This window comes from Ictalurus punctatus, chromosome 7 (assembly GCF_001660625.3).
Source record: "Ictalurus punctatus breed USDA103 chromosome 7, Coco_2.0, whole genome shotgun sequence".
NCBI classification, from domain to species: Eukaryota; Metazoa; Chordata; class Actinopteri; order Siluriformes; family Ictaluridae; genus Ictalurus; species Ictalurus punctatus.
This window is the reverse complement of record NC_030422.2, coordinates 6,476,261-6,496,449: the sequence shown is the minus strand read 5'-3', so window position 1 is coordinate 6,496,449 and position 20,189 is coordinate 6,476,261. Positions and strand designations below refer to the sequence as shown.

Sequence of the window (20,189 nt, the reverse complement as noted above, 5' to 3'; positions counted from 1 at the left end):
GGTGAGTGGCTCATTGACCATTTATGGTGACTAGCTTTACCACTTTCACTCATGGTCACTCAGGCAAAAAAAAAAAAGAGGCTGTGTGAACAAGAAGTCACTTTGTGGTTGGGGTAAAGGGGAAGCCGGTTCTTTGGTAGACATAATATCATTCATTCATTCATTTTCCATTGTATCTCCCTACAACTTGATGAACATTTTTCTGTTGCATCATGTATGCACGTAAGTGGTGATGTGTAATCACAATGACATATGTCTTGCAAATGTATTGGCTATATTTTTTGCATGTTACTGTTTGGGGTTTTTTGGGTTTTTTTTTTTTTTTTTTTTTTTTTTTAAACATCCCTTGGTGCACAGAGCCGGGTCAGAATTATAACCAGGGTTATATCTGGTCAAATCTGACCGGAATAGCACAGATGTAGAAAATGTGAAAAAATACATCAATAAAAATGCAGAAAATTGATGAAATCAGCCATCATTCATTTGATGTGTTCAGACACATATTCTGGACAAAAGTTGGTAAACTATATGCCAGTCAGATGCTAGAGGAAATTTGACCGGAACACATCAGAAGGGCTAACCTTGGGGCACGTTGGCCTGACACAACCCATGATTTATTCATTCTGAGAAGCTGTAGTGTTGGGGACAGACTTCAAACTTCGAACTTGTGGTTGATGGTTGCACTCTAAGTAATATAGTGCATAGAAAGTCTGAATAAAGAAATAAACAGCTTTCCACCTTCCTTGTGCTGCCTGCTTTCTGTTGAAGGTCTTGACAAATGTTATAATAAAATGGTGCTCTTTGTGATCTCACAGATTTATGCTTCCTCAACCATTGTTTAAAACATGGTTTTAAAGCTCCAGCAACTTTTTTATTATTATTATTATTATTATTTTTATTTTTTATAAACAACTTTGATGACTTTAATGTTGGACTATTTCTATTTCATCATTTAGCGTATTCTACAACTCTATGTGGACAAAAATATAGGTACATTATTTTCCTCATATTCAAAATATAAACAAAATACGTGCACGTGTACTGTATGTCTCATCTGGACCTTGCAAATATTTCAAATTCCAGATACATTTATATGACAATAAAGGTTCTTCAGAGTGATCATTTTCATCGCTGGATCTTTGACGATTTATTTCTAGTACCACAGAGAAAAAAAAAAGAGAGAGAGAGAAAAAAAATCATCCCACAATAAATATAAGGATTATGTAGAAGTTTCCTTGCGGTGGAACATTTTGTGGCAACTAGAAAATTCTTTACTTAACCCCAAATACTTATTTGTTTGTTTGTTTGTTTGTTGCGTCTTTAGAAAACCAAATGTAGTTCTTTTATACCATTATTTAAAACACACCCACGCGCGCACATTTTCAGTCACCTTTAAGTTTGAGTGTAAAGCATTGACTTTCAGATTTTTTCTTTCTTTCAGGTTTTGCAATGTTTTGATTAAAGGAAACAATTTCCCCTTAACTCCTCTGTGTGTGTGTGTGCGTGTGTGTGTGTGCGTGTGTGTGTGAGAGAGAGAGAGTGAGTGAGTGCGCGCGCTAGAGTAAGATGAGGAGATCAGAAGGAACACTTACTGTGTGTGTGTGTGAGTTTCTGTGTACGTGCGCGCGCGTGCGTGTTCCCACCCCTGGCTTTCTTGGAGGAAGTTGAACTCCAGATGTGCAGTTCTGCACACTGAGCTTTAGAGAGCCTCTCGGCTTTTTCACCTGGTTTCTCTTTACTATTCGGCGCCTTAGCTGGAGGTTCTCCCGTAATGTAAAAAGCAAGTGGGCAACACACAGCCTGTACACTCCTCCAGAACCTCCTCCTGCATCCTTTTCTTACCTCACCTCAGCTCTTCTCACCGCGGAGACATCTGCGTGGAGAAAGAGAAATATTATTGTTAAAAGTCCGAGTGGTGCTTCCCTGGAGCAGTTTGTGGGGCTTGCTGCAGCAGACCACCTCCTGAGCATAAAGAGTGCACTCGCATCTCAGGTGGACAGCAAACATCGGACAGCTTGCGAGAAATAAAATACTTTTGGAACCAGGACTTTCGACAACAAATTTTTCCTTTCTTGAACCGTCATTCATTTTGTCATGCAGTTGATGTGAACTGACGCCACTGATAAGGCAAAGGTGCTTCCGCTTCATTCCACAATGAAGGGTAAGTTTCACAAAATGAATCGAAAAAAAGGTTTTAAATTTATAGATATATGTTTACTACATGTCATTGATGCATATATATATATATTTTTATATATACAGACCTACTATTTATCACTGTGGAAGACAAATAGATGGAAACCTAAAGTTGTGTACTGTTTTACATACTATTTAGAACGGTAGTATGGAGTACAAATGGAAACCTAAAGATCTGTACTATTTTACATACTAACTAGTACGGTAGTATGGAGAGCAAATGTAAACATAAAGTGTTGTACTATTTTACATGCTATTCAGTATGGTAGTATGGAGTACAGATAGATGGAACCCTCAAATGTTGGACTATTTTAAATACTATTTAGTACGGTACTATGGGGTACAGATAGATGGAAAGCAGTGTACTATGTTACATACTATTCAGTACGGTACTATGGAGTACAGATAGATGGAACCCTAAAGTGCAATACTGTTTTACATACTATTTAGAACAGTAGTATGGAGTACAAATAGAAACCTAAAGTTCTGTACTATTTTACATACTAACTAGTACGGAGTACAAAAGGATTTGTTTATATACTATGTAGTACAGTAGTATGGAGTACGAATAGAAACCTAAAGCAGTGTACTATTTTACATACTATTTAGTACAGTAGAATGGACTACAGATAGATGGAAACCTAAAGCGGTGTACTGTTTTGAATTAGTCTATTAGCCTGTTTAATGCAGTATGCAACAAAATGTGTTGATAACTGTTGTTGGAACAATATTTTGAGTTAGCCACCCTATGTACTATAGGAGTAGTACGGGTGAGGAATTTATGGAAACCTTTCTATTTTGTCATAGCATACTCCGCAGTATAGTAGCAGTATAGCATATCTCCTCTTTCCGTTGTGTAAAGAATGTGTGTTATTCCAACATCTGGCCTCCATTAACTCCCCGTGGTGTGTCAAGGCTGGTTGGCCCCATGTGTGTTTTTGGCCTGATTTTAGGAGAGTTGAACACAAGCATCTGTATACCAAATACACTCTTACTGACCTCGGTCATTTTTAGAAACAGTTTACCCACAAAAAGGGAAGGTTTTTTTTGTTTTGTTTTGTTTAGTCAGAGAACAAGCATCGGTTCAAACGTTCTCCCATCTGCTTGGCTCAGTACTGGCCTTCTGTGACTTCATAAATAACGCATAGTATCGTAGTATTTTAGCATATTTCTTGCTGTTTTATTTATATGACAGAAGGATTGAAGTAAAGCGCTGACTCTCAGCTCCAAGACAGGCTGTATGTATGTTTATGAAGACTGGAAAATAAGGAGTCATGAATTATGCAATCTTTAAAAAAAAAAAAAAAAAGAGCCCCAGTGTGCTCCTGAAAACCAAAATGGAGGACTGGGGAGCTTAATGTTTGTTTAAATGAGTCATGTTCTTTGCTACAAAGGATACTCTGAGAGCAATGCAAATTGGTAAGTAAGGCAGAACTATAAATGTTGTGGCCCCTTTAAATGACCAGCAATTTCTCAGATCTTGGCAAATCATTTATCCATACAGATTTGACAGAAATGAATTCTGTAATCCTGCACTGATAGTCATTATAGTTTTAACCTATTGTCCAATATTTACATGCATTTATCTTCTAGAGTTATACGAGTTATATGCTCAGGCGATTGCCAAATACTTCTTAATTAGCTCCCAACCCCCAACCCCCCCCCCCCCCCCCCCCCCCCGCCCCCCCCGGCCTTAAATTGTCATCTCGTGCAAAATACAGAAAAAGATGAGGTTTTAGCTGTTTATCCACTACCCTTAATTAAGGTACTTCTGAATTTATAAGGTTACACATTCTTCCTCTACTGGGAGAAATAAAAAGCAGACATTCATCTGACTATCACCGTCAGAGCAACGACCTTTTAATAGATACAGATATGTGGGAAAAAATAAGTACACCCCAGGGAAATTGTTGGCTTTTTTGGACATATTTGGACAAGCAAACAGTTGATCATCTTTGAAACAGTGCCTAGGAATAAAGTTGATATACTTGAACAAATCTAAACTGTAGTCTTGCTCTAATGGTCTTTCTAGACAGCAAAGGCTTTTTCATTGCACACCTCCCATGCAGGTCAAATTTCTGAGTCAATCTCTTTCTGATTGTAGAAGCATGCACCAACAGTTGCAAGTCTTACTAGCAGATCCTGTGATTAAATTTTGGGGTTCTTGGAGACTTCTTTTTGCATCAGACGGTCTGCTCTAGGGCTGAATTTAAGGGACGGCCAGTCCTGGATAAATCGGCAGTCGTTTGAAACCTGCACCACTTGTAGATGATTTCCCTTACAGTGGAATGATGTGTATCGAATAATTTGGAGATAGGCATCCACAGCTTTTTTTTTTTTTTTTGAAGGCCGTATAGAACTCTTTAGATCAGGGGTTCCCAAACTTTTCCAGGGCAAGGCCCCCCAAATGGCATTAGCATTTGACCGAGGCCCCCCTTTTGCAAGATATCTTTAAAACACATTAAAATACAGACTTCTGAATATACCCCCCCCCCCCTTTTTATTAATAATTACATCTTACATCTTTACATTACATTAGGAATTGATTGTGTGTGTGTAGTTGTCTGAGAGTGAGAAAGAGAAAACACACTAGTGGGAGGGATGGGCTTGGTGGCTCCGACCAAATTGTTGAGGCCCCCCGGGCGCCCCCTGGTGGTCCCCAAGTGGGCCGCAGCCCCCACTTTCAAAACCACTGCCTTAGTTTATCATCTTCTAGGCAAAATACTGTGTTTCAGGTTGTAACTATGTGGAAAAGGCTTCATGCCTGCTCCATGACTAACACCTACTATGCTTGTTCTGTTTTCCACTTGCATGTTATGTGTTCTTGCAGGTTTGTGGTTAATGCCTCCCGAGCCAACAGAGGTGGTTAGGTGCATGACTGTCTTGCCTTAAACATCTGTCTGATGTCATTATGTGTGCCTTGCAGGTTATTCGCCTGAAGAAAAAAAAAGCTTGATTTCTTTATTTTTCTGTCTTCCAACAAAGGAAGATACAAGGCTCTGGTGTCATCCCTCTTTTCATACAGGTGTGATACTTGTATAAAGACCAAACAACAGGAAATGACGACGGTGTCGTTTTGTTAACCCGAGAACAGACTTTGCAGTTAGTGTTAATTCAATTCACAGCAGAAGAACACATGTTTCTGCAAAGTAGTTGTACGCTTGGAATCATAACACTGTTATTACATTCTGGGTTTGGCAGTTTTTGACTGAGAGTAATCCAGATAAATCCTGTTTAGTATTATTACTGGTTGGCTAAAATGAGCCTTCAGTTTGACAGCTTGGACTGTTCAGACTCACTTGTACTACAACTGCATTCTGTTTCGCTGAGTCTTAAGCTTTTCTACTGTTAAAAAGATTGATTTGCCCTAGTAATGCATTCAGTTCATCACAACAGTCCACTCTGGTTCCTTATGATGAATTCGCAGTGGAAAACTATCAAGAGACTCGTTGTCTAACACTGTTGTCGTTTCATCTTTCTGCAGACGACTTTACCGATGAGGAGGAAGTGCAATCCTTTGGCTACAAACGGTTTGGTGAGTTGCCTACACTTCACCACACAGTCAAAGCATAGCTTATTTGGCCCTGGGAAGAATAATAATAATTTTTAAAAAAGTGTCTCTTCCTTTTGAATTCCCTCAAAAATGTGTTTTAAAGATGGACTAAGCTGTACGGCTAAAGCAGATGAATACAGGGTCATGTCCCAGTATTTAACACAGTTCTCCATGCCACCATATGCTAAAGTCATTAGCCTATCTGAGGTAGTAGTCTGAACAGACCTCTCTAGTTTTACTTTGTTCAAAGAGGGGCGTTTTCTATGTTTAGCACGATGAAAAGGTATTCTTTTTTTGCATCATGCACTGAAAAGTAATATTTAGTCTTGCAAACGTTTCCATATTGTGCTATGATTTACCTTAAGATGCACAGATGGTCAGGTTTATGATTCTTACAGCCTTCTGCAGCTTTCAGTGGCGTCTATAATAAAGTACTAAAGAGACTTTATTTCTTGGCCAGCTTGAGATTGCACATCTTGTGCATTCCAGACTATTGCTTAAGTTTCAAATGACGAGTCACTGTTACTCCTAACTTCTACACGTTGTGCCAAAAACACTTAATGCAGATGTCCCCACTGCACTTTAACACACATGAAGAATGATTTCAGTCAAGTCTATAGGTAAACATGCGGATTATACTACATTAGTCGTGCAATATCACATACTCATGGGGTATTGTTTATTCTTTAACTCTTTCATGAATACATTATCAAACATATGCAGATTTTTAGATGGTTACGCAACACTTGGACTTAACGGAGTGGTTTGAAGGTGATTGAGATCTAATATATGTCTAAAAACAGCCTTAAATGAACTGTCTGAGAGTGTGGACACCAATCATGAAAGGGTTAAGCAGCTGGCTTTGAGCTCCATATGCAGATTCCAGATGCCTGTGCATAGCTGTGTTCATCAGGGAGCCAGTAGGTTGGAGGATTCATGACCGGGATTGTGATGTTTGTGACATGAGAAGATCCAGGCAAGGGATCAAAGTGCTTTAATCATGCTTTCTAAACTGGCAGACAAGAATTGGACTCTGTCTTTTACTGGCATGCAAAGTGGGAATGATGGACCTGTAGAGATCTGACAGATTTGTGAGAACACCAGTATTGGACCTCTTCTGTGCTGTTGCCTCCAAATGGTTTTGGTTTAGATAGTGTGCATGAGTTAGGCATGATCGCGATGTGGGTGTGCTCGGAAGCAAGCCATTAGGAAGTACAAGACTCTGTAGAGATGACGTAAGTGCCATCCAGTTAATCCTCATCATTTGGAGGAATATAGCTCAGTGATTTAATTTACCACAATACTGATTAGAACACTATTATTCGCTGTGGCAAACGAGTATAGAACTTGTACCACATGACCTTACACACAGGCCTGAAGCATGACGAGTCTATAGAAGAAAAAAGGGGGGAGAAACGACGTCAGAAAGCTAAGCCGTGAAATTAATTTCCCCAGTTACTAAATGTATGAAATAAATCAACAGGGCAAGTGAGTCATGGCTCACTTGAACAGAAATACTAATTATTTAAACAGCCATTAATATTACCAGTTTCCTTTTTTTTTTTACTAAACTAAAAAACTTAGGGTTTTTTTTTTTTTTTTTTTTTTTTGTGGTCTTGGCACCATAATCTGATTAACGTTTTATACTAAATAGCAAATTTTTACTCAGGATTAGGCTACTGCAGTACAAATGTACCAGTAAATCAGTCAGTACGTTTACATGGACAACAATAATCCAATATTAATCCGATTAAGACGATACTCTGATTAAGAAACTACCATGTAAACAGCAATTTTTAATTAACTTAATCTGATTAAAGCCATACTCGAAGTAAACACAAATGGAATTAAGACACGTGGAGTATTCCTGTTTTAGTCACATTATGGACGTGCGTTACAGACATGTACTCACCTTAATCACACTATTAACGTCGTGTGAGAGTTTTCACCACATTTCACAATCACACACGGTAGTGCTCAACCATTTCACGGCAAGCAAGAGAGCACGGCTACGTCCCAAAGAGCATACTTACCTACTATAGGCCTATAGTAGGCGAAATAGATGTATTTCGCTACTATATAGTAGGTAAGTATGTGGTTTGGGACACAGCCCACGGCTTCAAGCAGTCGTCTATTAGCACGTACAGCATGACAAATAATTAACCGCACTTGAAGCATTCGTAAAAATTTAAAATAAAAACACCCAAAACTGTATATGGCACCATAACGAAGACGAACCGTACGTCGATACGTGAAATTCTGGAGGGAACGTCGGACGGCGTGGTGTGGAGAGGTAATGATGTGTGCCGTTAATCCATCTATGTTCTATAACATGTAAAAGCTGAACATGAAAGGAGTATTCTAAAAGTGACTCATGTAAACACCTTAATCAAAATATTGTCTTAGTCAGAATAAGGCCAATAATTAGATTAGTGCTGTCCGTGTAAACGTAGTCAGTGATTGAAAAATGCAATGCAGATGAGTTGTCATTCATATACATGTGCTAGGAAAATATAGCCGCCATGGTATCATTATATTAAAAATAAATAAATAAAAGTACATATTGTTCCATACAAAACAGGTCAAAGATTTATAAGTGCAAATTGTACTTTCCTATTTTGTATTAGCTCTGTACTGGCCTCTGAAGACCACTGGAGTGGACACTGCATTGGAGTTTGATGTTAATTCATGTTATTTCAGCCTACTGAGTCAGCAGTCGAAAAATACCACAGATGTCCTTTATGGCTTGCAGCAAAACTGACTTCAACATTTTGTAACTTCTCATTAACGCAGCAATGTATACATAGCATGACTTCATCGAGGCAAGAATAATCAGATCCATCTTGAGATCTGAGCTGTTTAAAATGTCTGCGTTCCATAGAAAGAGTTTAAATCCAAGGAGGTGCTGACCTGTTTCCTGCACCAGTCTCAGAGGGTTTGTTTAACTGGTGCTGATATTGGCCAAGGAGGGGGCAGGGAGCGAGAGAATCTGGAGAGCGTGGGGGTCGATTGGCCAGGCTCCTGCTGTGTTGGTGGCAGAGCAAGGAATTGTGGGGGTGTGCTTGCTAGTACATTTTCGGCATCTTAGCATAGGGCTTATTTTTTAGCCAGTGAAAATATAGACATAGTAAATATACAGTTCTCTTTCCTGCAGCAAACCCGCAATTCTGAGCAAGGAGAGAAACCATTCTGGCGGTATTTCCACGTGAGGTCTGAAGCACTTTCAAACCATGCTCATTCCTTTTTTATTTATTTATTTATTTATTTATTTATTTTTTTTTGGTGTCACAGTTATATAGTTGTTATGAATGCATTCGTGATTAGTATGAGAGTGTCATAGTGTGAGTGCTCTGGGATTAAATTCAGTTCCTTGCACTGATTTGCAACATTCAGCTCATTTGTCTAGTGTAACATGACCACTACAAAGAGTTTTTAAGTACTTGAAGTATGAAAACTCGGTCATGTTCTAGTTCACCTTTTTTGGCTATGAATGTCCCAAACTGGTCTAAATATATTAATAACAGTGTTCCTGTTTGTACTGTAGCTTTACAAAAAAAAAAAAATCAAGGACTCTGTTGTACCGTGAGACACGATGATAATTGTTGGCGTAGTTTCGGTCCACTTGTCCTTTTAGATGATATGGTCACTTCTAATCTACTGTATATAACATTATTGTAATTGAGCACCTTTATCCTACAACAAAACATTTCTATTCGGATGGGTGTGGTCGCTTTCAGTTTGACTCCACCTCCATCCACAGGGTATGAGGACTCACTGAATGATTTGATAAGTATGAAAATCATATGCTAGGGCTTTTATAGTCACTAGATCACAGCCCAGATAAATACTTACGGGAGATTGGGACTGGAACTTGCTGTTGAATTTTTTCCAGTACAGTTCCAGAGATTTGTAGAGTCTATGGCAAAGCCATTGTGTGTCGTATCGTGGCCACTCTTTGTGACCTAACACCTTACTAAGACACTTTTTCCTTTCATTTACATCGATCAGTGGCTGAATATAGTGGCTGAACACTACCATTTCCAGGGTTTTGTCATTGTCAATACAATATTTTCACAGGTGCACCTGCATAATTTATCACATATATTATTATGAACTTTACACACCATTGATGACAAATGCTTCACTTTCTGTTTGTTACTGTAGTTTTTGGTTTCAATTAAACAGAGCACAACATATCAACATAAACTGTAACTGTACTGGCACGTAATGTTGTGTTGGGGAAGCTGTAACCAGTGGAACTATAGTGGAACATCAGTTCCACTGGGTAACTTCGGAGTAACTGGGGACTGGTTGTAGGGTAACGTCTGACATACCTGATGGCTTTTGCAGTTTTCGCCAATTTGCATTGCTTGATTAAAGCAAAAAGCATTCAAATTAATATTTCTGTTCTAGTCTGAATTTCCATCTACTGCATGTAGTCAGGAATTTCAGCTTTTTTTAAATTCCATTTGGTGATTTTAGTTATAAAACAATCCCAAACACATTTTCTGACATCCATGCTCGGACTTTGTTGCATGTATACGACTTGCAAATTTGGTGTTTCATGTGATGTTTTTGGTAGAACATGAGTGTTTTTAAAAAACACCTCAAATTTTAAACTTATATTCATGTCCCTTTGGTACAAAACTGCTAAGAAATACAGAACCAGCGCCAGAATAAATACTACACTGTGGATTCAGTGGTGTCGCATTGAATTAAAACTTGGACATATTTCATTTTCATACTGAATTGAAGTTCGATATAGTTCTTACCCTGATGGCCTAGTGGAAATACTCACTCAGAGAAAGCCAGGTAAGGTAAGCTTTCCTGCCATGTCACTAGGGACTGATATGGAAAGCTGCCTGCATATGTAAATATCTTACTGTCATTTCCTTGACTTGCGAGAATCGTAGATCCTTGTCTTGCGGCGCATCTGAAACACATGCAAATAGCTTTCGCTGGGCTTTAGGAGTGGAGTAGTGTACCTGTTTATTTTACCTCTCTTCATGGGGAGCAGATAGATAGAGTAGAGAACATTCCCTTATCTCCAAAAGTCTCTGAGGGTCTAGTCTATATAGTTTTACCTTATCTCGTTTCCCTGGATCAGGAGAACGGAACAACCACTATTCAGCAGAAGACAGGATGCTTTCTATATATCCAGATATTCAGCAGGAAGTCCTTGGCATGAGCCATGGAGTTGTGGAAAGGGGATTAGTTTAGGAAAAACAAGCTCTTTGGAAATGGCAAATACAGTAACACAAGAATGGATTTAGCATCTTACAGATGAGCATTGGTATTTTGAAGAACAACAAAGCGAAAACTGTAATAACATGTCAATTTTATGTGGTAGGTCCCAATAAGCTTGCTCGTAGTATATCTGGACCCATGAGCGCTGGATCATTTAAAGGTCAGGAAGTGGGTGGACACAGGACTTGTGGTCTCTGCGAATAAGCCACTAGTGATTCCTAAACAATCTGCTCTGGACAAATGGACATAAATTGACATTTAAAAGCAGGCCATCTGTTGTTCCCTCCAACCAGCTGTGAAAAACACGCTCCGATCCAGAGCTGAGTTCAGATACATATCTTCCAGGAAACAGCGTCACAGCGACAGACCTCCAGGGATGATCTTGCTCATAAACAGCACCCCTATAACAGGCTTTCATATGGTAGTGTGCTGTTCTATGATGGATGGACATAGTGCCTCTCTTCCTCAGCAGGCACCCAGTCAAAAATAACACATATGTTAGTGTGACGCGTTTATTTCATTGCAGGCCCAAAGTGCTACACCCTGTCTGATATATTAATGAAAGGCTTTTGGCTCACTCGCCAGCCAAAACCAACTCCATACTTCCTGGCCTGAAAAAAAAACCAAAAAAAAAAAAACCGAGTGCTAGCATAAGTTCGGTGTGTATTTTCATTTGCTCTGTTTAGAATCAAAAAGCACTGCTTACTGGAGATCCCATTTTCAGATCTGGCCAACACAGAGGCACTCTGCCTTTTAGTTTTTAAACTTTGATTACTTTGGCAGTCACGAAGACCTTCCTTCAGGTCATGTTTCATCCATTTTTATTTTTTCCTCAATGTTTTCAATCAAAGAATAATTCCTTTCCTTAGGATTTTTCTGACGAGTTTTTTGTACGTAGGCGATCTGGCACGGAATTACTATAATATGGGGATCACAGAAGCAAGCACAGCTGTACGTTCGTATTAATGTGTTTCAGTAATGGTTCTAGCACCATTAGTTCTAGCAATCTTCTTCAGTACGATGCACTCGTTCTCCTCATGCAGGCTTAGTTGAATATAGTGGTTTTATTTGCTGAAGTAGGCAGTACATGCATTTGGGGGTTCAGCTGTGGCAGTAACAGACAGATTTCAATGCGTTGAAGGCGAGTGCTGAGTCAGGAAACAAGGTATCAGGCTGGACCACCCAGTGGAATAAGCCTCTCCAGCTCCAAACCACCAAATCTCCATATTTAGTGTGGGTTGAAATGAAAAGGTTTGGAGATTTGAAAATCTTCGTGCTTCTACACAGCCATAAGAATGTCTCAGTAAAACATGCCGTGTTTTTTTTTCTATTAATTTGGCTTTGCTGAATAAAAAAAAAAAAAAAAAATGTCGGCATACTTAAATTACGTTAATAAAAAATTCTAGATCTGTTTTTAATTTTTACAGCACAAGATTTGGCTGTTTCTGAACATGATTTCCTGTTTCACCATTTTTTTTATTTTTTATTTTATTACACGGATTTAGTCATTTTATTTGATGTCATCATTCATTTATTGCTATTTTTATTGCCAGCCTTGCTTTTGGGGAACCATTTGTTTCAGTGATCTCATGCTCCCTTAACGAAGGACGCTGTGGGAGAGGACTACCACTGTTGGTGTCACTAAAATACGATGAAAAAATTCAACAATGGCAGAAAAGCTATGTGATCTGTCATTCTACAATGAGCATTGCAAATGCCTGCAGTGAATAAGCAACAATGGATATCGTCTGTGATTATCCCAGACATCTCCATCATTTCTTCAAAAAGACACATTACATTTGTATTTACTGTGATCTTAATACAACACAATGTTCATGAGAAATGTTAATTGTTCTCCTCTCACTGCCATCCTTGTTCAAAGCTACATGCCAAAATATGACTAGTGGGTGAATTACTAAGCTTTTGGCAAAGGCCAGAGGTGTGTGGAGCTATGGCATGACATCACATATCTGTCAAAACCACAGAGCTGTCCTGGAGTAAAAATCCATCTTGGCGTTCATGCGTTCAAGTGTTCTTTCACCAATCCCTGTGGTGCATTTGTCCTCTCCTGTTATTTTAAAAGCTTTTAGCAATGAATGATTAAATCCAGGAACGTTTTTCTTTCTTGATTATGCCCTCTATCATTTAGGTCATTGCTATCATTTCCACTTGAGGCACTTTAAAATAAACGTTCGACCCATGGTCCTGACATTAATATCCCTTATGGTGGTTTTATAACTGAACACCTTCTAGTCTACATGTGCCCAAACCTGATAGATGTTTTGTATGGATGAGTGCATGGTTTATGTGGTTAAGAAAATCTGTTTCCCTCAGGCCTGTTCTGTAACTTTGCCCCCTTGTAACATATGGTCTTTCTTTACTAGATATGACCTCATGTTAATATGCTAGCAAATGAGAAAAGAGAGCGAGATGGGGTAGTGTGCTGTGTGTAGCGCTATTAAAGAAATTTATTGTCTTTATGGTGCTGTAATGATGGTATGCAGGGCCTGGTGCTGCAGATACAATCTCTCCTCAAGAAGAAAAAACGTACTGTAATTTTTACAGTAATGTACTGGCACCAGGGTTGTATGCAGAAGGTCATATGCTCAAGACCAAGACCCTTAACCTTCAAGACCCTTGAGCAAACCCTTACCTAATCAACTGTATAGTTTTTTTTTTTTTTTTGAAGATAAACGTTTATTTTGAAATTGATGCATGCAACATGTTCTAAAAAAGTGGGACAGGGGCAATTCAGGACTAATAGTGATGTGACGAGTTGGGGAATAAGAAGGTGATGTGAAACAGGTGAGGCGATCGTCTAATTATGGTATATAAGGAGCCTCCAAAAAAAGTCTAGTCCTTCAAGAGCAAGGATGGGTCGAGGCTCGCCAATCTGCCAACAGGTGCGCCAGCGAATAATCCAACACTTTGAGAAGAACATTCAACAAAGACAAATCAGTAGGATTTTGGGCATTTCACATTCTACAGTGGACAATATAATTAATAGAAAACCACTTCTGAATGTGCATGATCGCTGATCCCTCTGATGTCACTGTCTTAAAAACCGTCATGAGTCTGTAATGGAGATCCTGACATGGGCTCCGGAATACGTTGGTAAACCATTTGCCAATCAACACCATTCGCCGCTGCATCCACAGATGCAAAGCAGAAGCCAAACATCAACACTGTCCAGAAGCTCCGCCCACTTCTCTGGGCTCGGTCTCATCTGAGATGGACAGTAGCACAGTAGAATCGTGTTTTGTGGTCCGACGAGTCGACATTTCAAATAGTTTTTGGACAAAACAGTCGTCGTGTTCTCCAGGCAAAGGCCGAGCTGTTATCAGCGTCAGGTCCAAAAGCCACCGTCTGTCATGGTATGGGGGCGTGTCAGTGCCCATGGCATGGGGGCGTGCGGGAACCATTAATGCAGAAAGATATGTGAACATTTTGGAGCAACATGCGCTGCCATCCAGAGTAGGACAACGCCAAACCTCACTCTGCCTGGATTACAGGCGCATGGTTACGTAAGCAGAGAGTGCGGGTGTTAGCATGGCCTGCTGCAGTCTTGACCTGTCTCCCATTGAGAATGTGTGGCACATTATGAAGCGCAAAATAAGGCAACGAAGGTCTCGTACAGTTGCACAGCTGAAAAAATACATAATGGATAAATGGGGGAAAATTCCGCTTGCTAAACTTAACCAACTGGTGTCTTCACTCAGCGTCCAAACACTTAATAAGTGTTATTAAAAGAAAAGGTGATGTTACACAGCGATAAACAGTCGACTGTCCCAACTTTTCTGGAGTGTGTTGCAGTCATCAGATTTGAAATGAGTGTATATTTTAAAAAAAAATTAAATTCACAAACTAAAACATCAAATAATGTTTTAATAATGTGTTTTCACTATAGTACAGCGTAAAGTGAATATTCAAACGACTTTTTGGGTTGTTTTTTTTTGCATTTTGCATAATGCAATGTCCCAAATAGTTTGGAATTGGGGTTGTAAGTTGTCAGCCAAATGAGCGAATGTATTGGATTATGTGTTATTTTATACAAAATATTATTGTACTTTACTGTAAATATGTTTACAGCTGTTTGCTGTAAATTTTTTACAGTACTTTACTGGCAACCCTAAAATTTACAGTAATTTTTTCTAATAAAGGGGAGAAGAACACAGTTCTGGATATTACAGGATACACTGTAGCTTCGTAGCTTCCAGACATAGACACTTACCTGGCATAAGTAAATATTTGAAGGGATGTGCCAGGTTATTCCTCCCACTCCACTAAAACGTGTGGATTGTCTACGCAGGTGTGACTGAGTGTGTGTTTGTGTGTGTGTGTGTGTGTGTGTGTGTGTGTGTGTGTGTGTGTGTGTGTGCATCGTGCCTGGTGATGGACTGGCATTTTATCAGTTCCATCTTGTGCCAGAGTTCCTGTGATAGGCTCTGGATCCATCAACACCCTGACTAGGATAAAGCGGTTACTGAAAATGATCTCCAATCTTGTTAGAAATTACTGGAGATATGACAAGTTCAGTACTGTTATTCTCTCCATGGAAGGCTTCACAATAACAATAATAATAATAATAATAATAAAAAGTTGTGTTGAACGTAAAAAGCATTTTTCAGCTCAAAATATCCAAGCATTACATTTATTTTCCCTAAAAGTTGATAATACCTCTGAAGTTGTGTATTGTTGACTATTGATATGTTCTACTGGAACATAAAGTTTAAATAGTTTGAGTTTAAATAGTTTAAATAGTTTAAATAGAGTTTAAATAGTTATAGTTTAAATAGTTTGATTGACGGTGTCTGTAATAGAGGCATAACGTTTAAAATAGGCGTAACGTTTGACTTCCTGTTTGAGATTCTAGTCCGAATGTCTTTCTGGTTCGGAATGATTTTGGGTTGAATGTCGCATTTTCCACATATCTTCTTTCCTGCCTCTGCTTCAGATTAAAATAAGTGACTTGTTTAACGGTGTGTCTTATGATAACAGAAGGCAAATGGCTCCCCTGGGGCGGGACATAATCACCTTCAAGCCTGCCTCTCAACTGAAGTCTTGAACAACGTTTCCTCTGTCACGTCAAACAAACAATGGCAGTGGTGAAATCGATTATGTCAGGGCAGAGCCTCACGTGACACCAGCACTAGCTCTTTCTGTTAATAATAATTAAAAAAAGAGAGACAGAGAGAGACTGGATTGGCTAGGTTTCTGCCAAATTACTTTTTGTTGCATGAGACCACGATCGCATATGGAAGCGATCGGAGCCGAAAACAGTTCACACATGGCCTAATAACCTTCCCAGTGTATAAGCAAGCGCTTATTGCCTTTGCCTGAGCTCACGAGAGGACACATTCCTGCTCCTCTACTCTCGTTCTTTACGTAGGTGATGTCATAAAGGCTATTCCGTTAGCGAGGACAGCGTACTCTTTCCTCCGGAAACACCTTGTTTATGATGACATTCGGATCAAAAGTGTTTCATTCTGCTGACAGAACAATTGCAGCACTTTATTATAATCTGCATCTTTGACCAAAGTACAGCTCGCCTTTTTATGTAGAGTTAAAAAAAAAAAAAAAAAAAGGTTTTGTTGCCTGTGTGATCTTATACATCACATACTTAGGACAAAGAGTCAGCTTTGGGTCAAGTGTTTCCATCAATAAATGCATCCATTACTTTGAGAGGAAGCCTGTCACACAATGGCACCATTTAGAGAAGCACTCTCTGCATCCTAACTGTAATTTGAATCGACATTTGAGATGTTTATCCTCCAGTTCTTGGCATGTTGGTGTATCAAATGTTCTCATACATACTTTGATTCATGCTATGTTTAATGAGCTCCAGATGTTCTCAGAGGCCTGGTCGATTTAAAGAGTCATAAACCTGTTTGGTGGTGGTGGTTGTTTTTTTTGTTTTTTTAAAGCAGGATTTTAAAAACAGATTCCAAACAGTACAGTGGACAGGATTACTGACATAATGGTGTGGTAATTTGTCTCTGTGGTTATTTATTTTTTTTTTGTGTGTGTGTGAGTGTTTACTTGTTAACATTCTTCAGCATGATTGTTGATGTATGAGTGGAGGGGTAGTTATTGGTCCCAGAAGTGCACAGCAGTACACTGGATTGTGGAATTGGAAATGATCTGGTGCAGCATCACTTTGGGAGTCGTGTAATATACATGGGGGGAGGAACGGAAAGAAGAACGAATAACACGAATGAAGTACAGAATCAGCAAACTAAAGTTCATACATGACCAACCAGACCTCGTGCAAATGCTCATTAAAACTGGCAATGGCAATCACTGCTGTGTTTAATAACATTTTAAGAAGATTAACTGAAAAGGAGGAATGTTTAGTTCTTTGTAAGGAAGCCAGGGGGTCTGCTGTTTCTAGGAAACACAGTGTATATACCTGCCTGTTTTTATTAATTCAGTAAGAAAGAACTGGCATCCGCAGCATTTTCACACCTGTGGTGCCAACATGGTTCTCATGGTTCTTATACAGTTCCGAGTTTGACTGGAACCTGCTGCTGATTATGATAAATCAATAAATAAATGAATAAATTCACCTCAACTCCCCGAAAATGAAAAAATAAAGATACAGTGAGAAAACAGAGGGAGGCGGATGGACGGATAGACAGATGGATAGATAGATAGATCACTTTATTCATCCCAGATGGAAATGCACATATTACAGCAGCACAGAGAGTTAGAAAGTATACCAAGTGTAATTTAACATTTATAAATGAAATTAGATAAGAATATATATATATATATATATATATATATATATATATATATATATATATATATATATAAAAAAGAATACAATCTAAGAGTGTGATGTGTTAATCTCTCCTGCCATACGTCAACTACTAATTGGGGAGGGTGAAGGCTAACTCGTGCTTCATCTAAGACATATTGTATGAAATTGTATGAAGTTTTTGAACTGCGGCTCATGCTGCATCACAGCATCTGGATTTTGACTCGTGATATCCCCGTCATGCCAATCAAGTTTTAATCATAACCCCTAATACTCTAGGCTACTTTTGTTTATAAAAATCTTCATTTATGCGAAGGTTTTCAAGAAATTCAGCCAGCAGACTACAAACATAAAATATTAACCATGGGTTCTTGGTGAGCGTGAAGATCTCAGGTACTCCGCTTACAATCGACCCACTGTAATTAAACAAATGGAGACTTTGTTTCACTGACCAGGAACACACACAAGGCTTCTGAAGCGTTTAGAAGATCAGAAAATCACTGAAGCACAAACATCTGGATCAGCTCTGCAGCGATTGCCTGATAGCACCGTATAAATGACGGGTAATTGGTGGGAGTTTGGACTCTGCTGCTATAATGATGTTCAAGATGCAGTGTAAAATATCCTGCTGCGTAGCAGAATTCATGATGTCTTCAGGCTTTGCAAGAGCCCTGGACACCTAGCTGCAAAACTGGCTGCTTATTATTATTATTATTATTAATTATTTTATTATTTACATTTTTTTTTTTTTTTTTTTTTTTTTTTAGCTTTTTGCCCTCACCATCCTCCCCCTGTACATGGGAACAATATTCTTATGCATCCTCTTTCTGACAAATTTCTTTACATACATTTTTTAAAATTGTTTCAGACTATTTAAAATGATTTATTATGTTGGGTTGGATTGAGATTGGACCATCTGTCTCTTTTGTGTTGTAAGATTTTTGCTCTTGGGCGCACGGTGGCTTAGTGGTTAGCACATTCGCCTCACGCGTCCGGTGTGTGCAGAGTTTGCATGTTCTCCCCGTGCTGCGGGGGTTTTCTCCGGGTACTCCGGTTTCCTCCCCCAGTCCAAACACATGCATGGTAGGCTGACTGGCGTGCCAAAGTGTCCGTAGTGTATGAGTGGGTGGGTGAGTGTGTATGTGATTGTGCCCTGTGATGGATTGGCACCCTGTCCAGGGTGTACCTCGCCTTGTGCCCGATGCTCCCTGGGATAGGCTTCAGGTTCCCCCGCGACCCTGAAAAGGATAAAGTGGTATAGAAGATGGATGGATGGATGGATGGATTGATTTTTGTTGTTTTTTCTTCTCTCTCTCTCTAATCGAATCATTATGTGTCATGTTTATTTTATGCAGGTTTTTTTTTCAACCTTTTTCCTATAATGTGCCAGTAATTCTGGAGTTGATTATATATTTTAGAGTAAATATCATTTTCTTTTAATCGTCCAAAGTACATCATATTAAATTTTATATATATATATATATGTATGTATAATATATATATATGGAAAACCTAGTTGTTTTCAACTAGTGAAGACCATTATTTATAGGACAATAGACTTTCTTTAAAAAAAAGCAAAACAAACAAACATAGAAAGATTGCACATTTTGAGGATTTGCATGAGTATTTTAAGCAGTTTTTCTTCTGTATTCTCTGTGGAGAAATTTTCTGCCATACATTTTGTTCCTGAAGCATCTGTGGTTGGATATAGCTGTCTTTTTCTTTCCATCACCAGTGTTTGTGTGTGACTGGGCTCTTGCTCCAGGTACAGAAAAAGAAAAAAAAAAAAGCAATAGAGGAATTCTTTGACAGACTTCCTGAGTCCAAATGAAACACAGCTGTTTTACATGCATTGATGTGAACCTCAGCATTCTTTCTCCCTCTCCTCTCTCACTCTATCCCCCCTCTCCTTTCCTTCACATACCCCTCAGTGCCTTGTATGTCTCCACCACCTCCTCCACACATCTATTTCACAATGCTTACTTCTTTCATCAGCAACATAAAATGTAGAATGTTTATGACTCCCACCTGCAGTGTACTTACGCCTTTATTGCTTTAGTCGCAGATCTGAGTTTTGGGCCAGTATGAGGATAGTGATTACTCTCATATTTGTTCACTGCCAGTTATGCCACAGAGAACATCGAGTTAGATTCTGCCATACCTTAACCACAAAAAGGAAGCTCTAGTATTTATTTACTTTTTGGGAATTTCATGGCTCAAACCCTGTAGTTAGGTTGGTTGCTGATCGACACATCTGGCTTCCTTATAGCCTTTATTTAATGAGCTTGGCAGTTCACTATGCCTAAACTCAGTTGTGTTGACGTCAGAGCCGATCAGATTTCTGTGTCCATTGGCTTGAGATTGAGGACTGTGTGAGTACGATGTCATCTTAGTGCAAAACCCGTTAACAAATCAAAAACACGACAGCAAATC

At 39.0% G+C, this 20,189-nt stretch overlaps 1 protein-coding gene across 1 annotated transcript in view; it reads left to right on the top strand.

Annotated features, from left to right (window-relative positions):
* Positions 1-1,636: 1,636 nt before the first annotated feature.
* colec12 (collectin sub-family member 12) overlaps positions 1,637-20,189 on the top strand; it is a 46,109-nt gene continuing 27,556 nt past the window's right edge. Inside the window, 2 exon segments of the mRNA XM_017473220.3 lie at positions 1,637-2,161; positions 5,681-5,731. Of these exon segments, the coding sequence (XP_017328709.3) occupies positions 2,155-2,161; positions 5,681-5,731 (58 nt within the window). The 5' untranslated portion in view covers positions 1,637-2,154.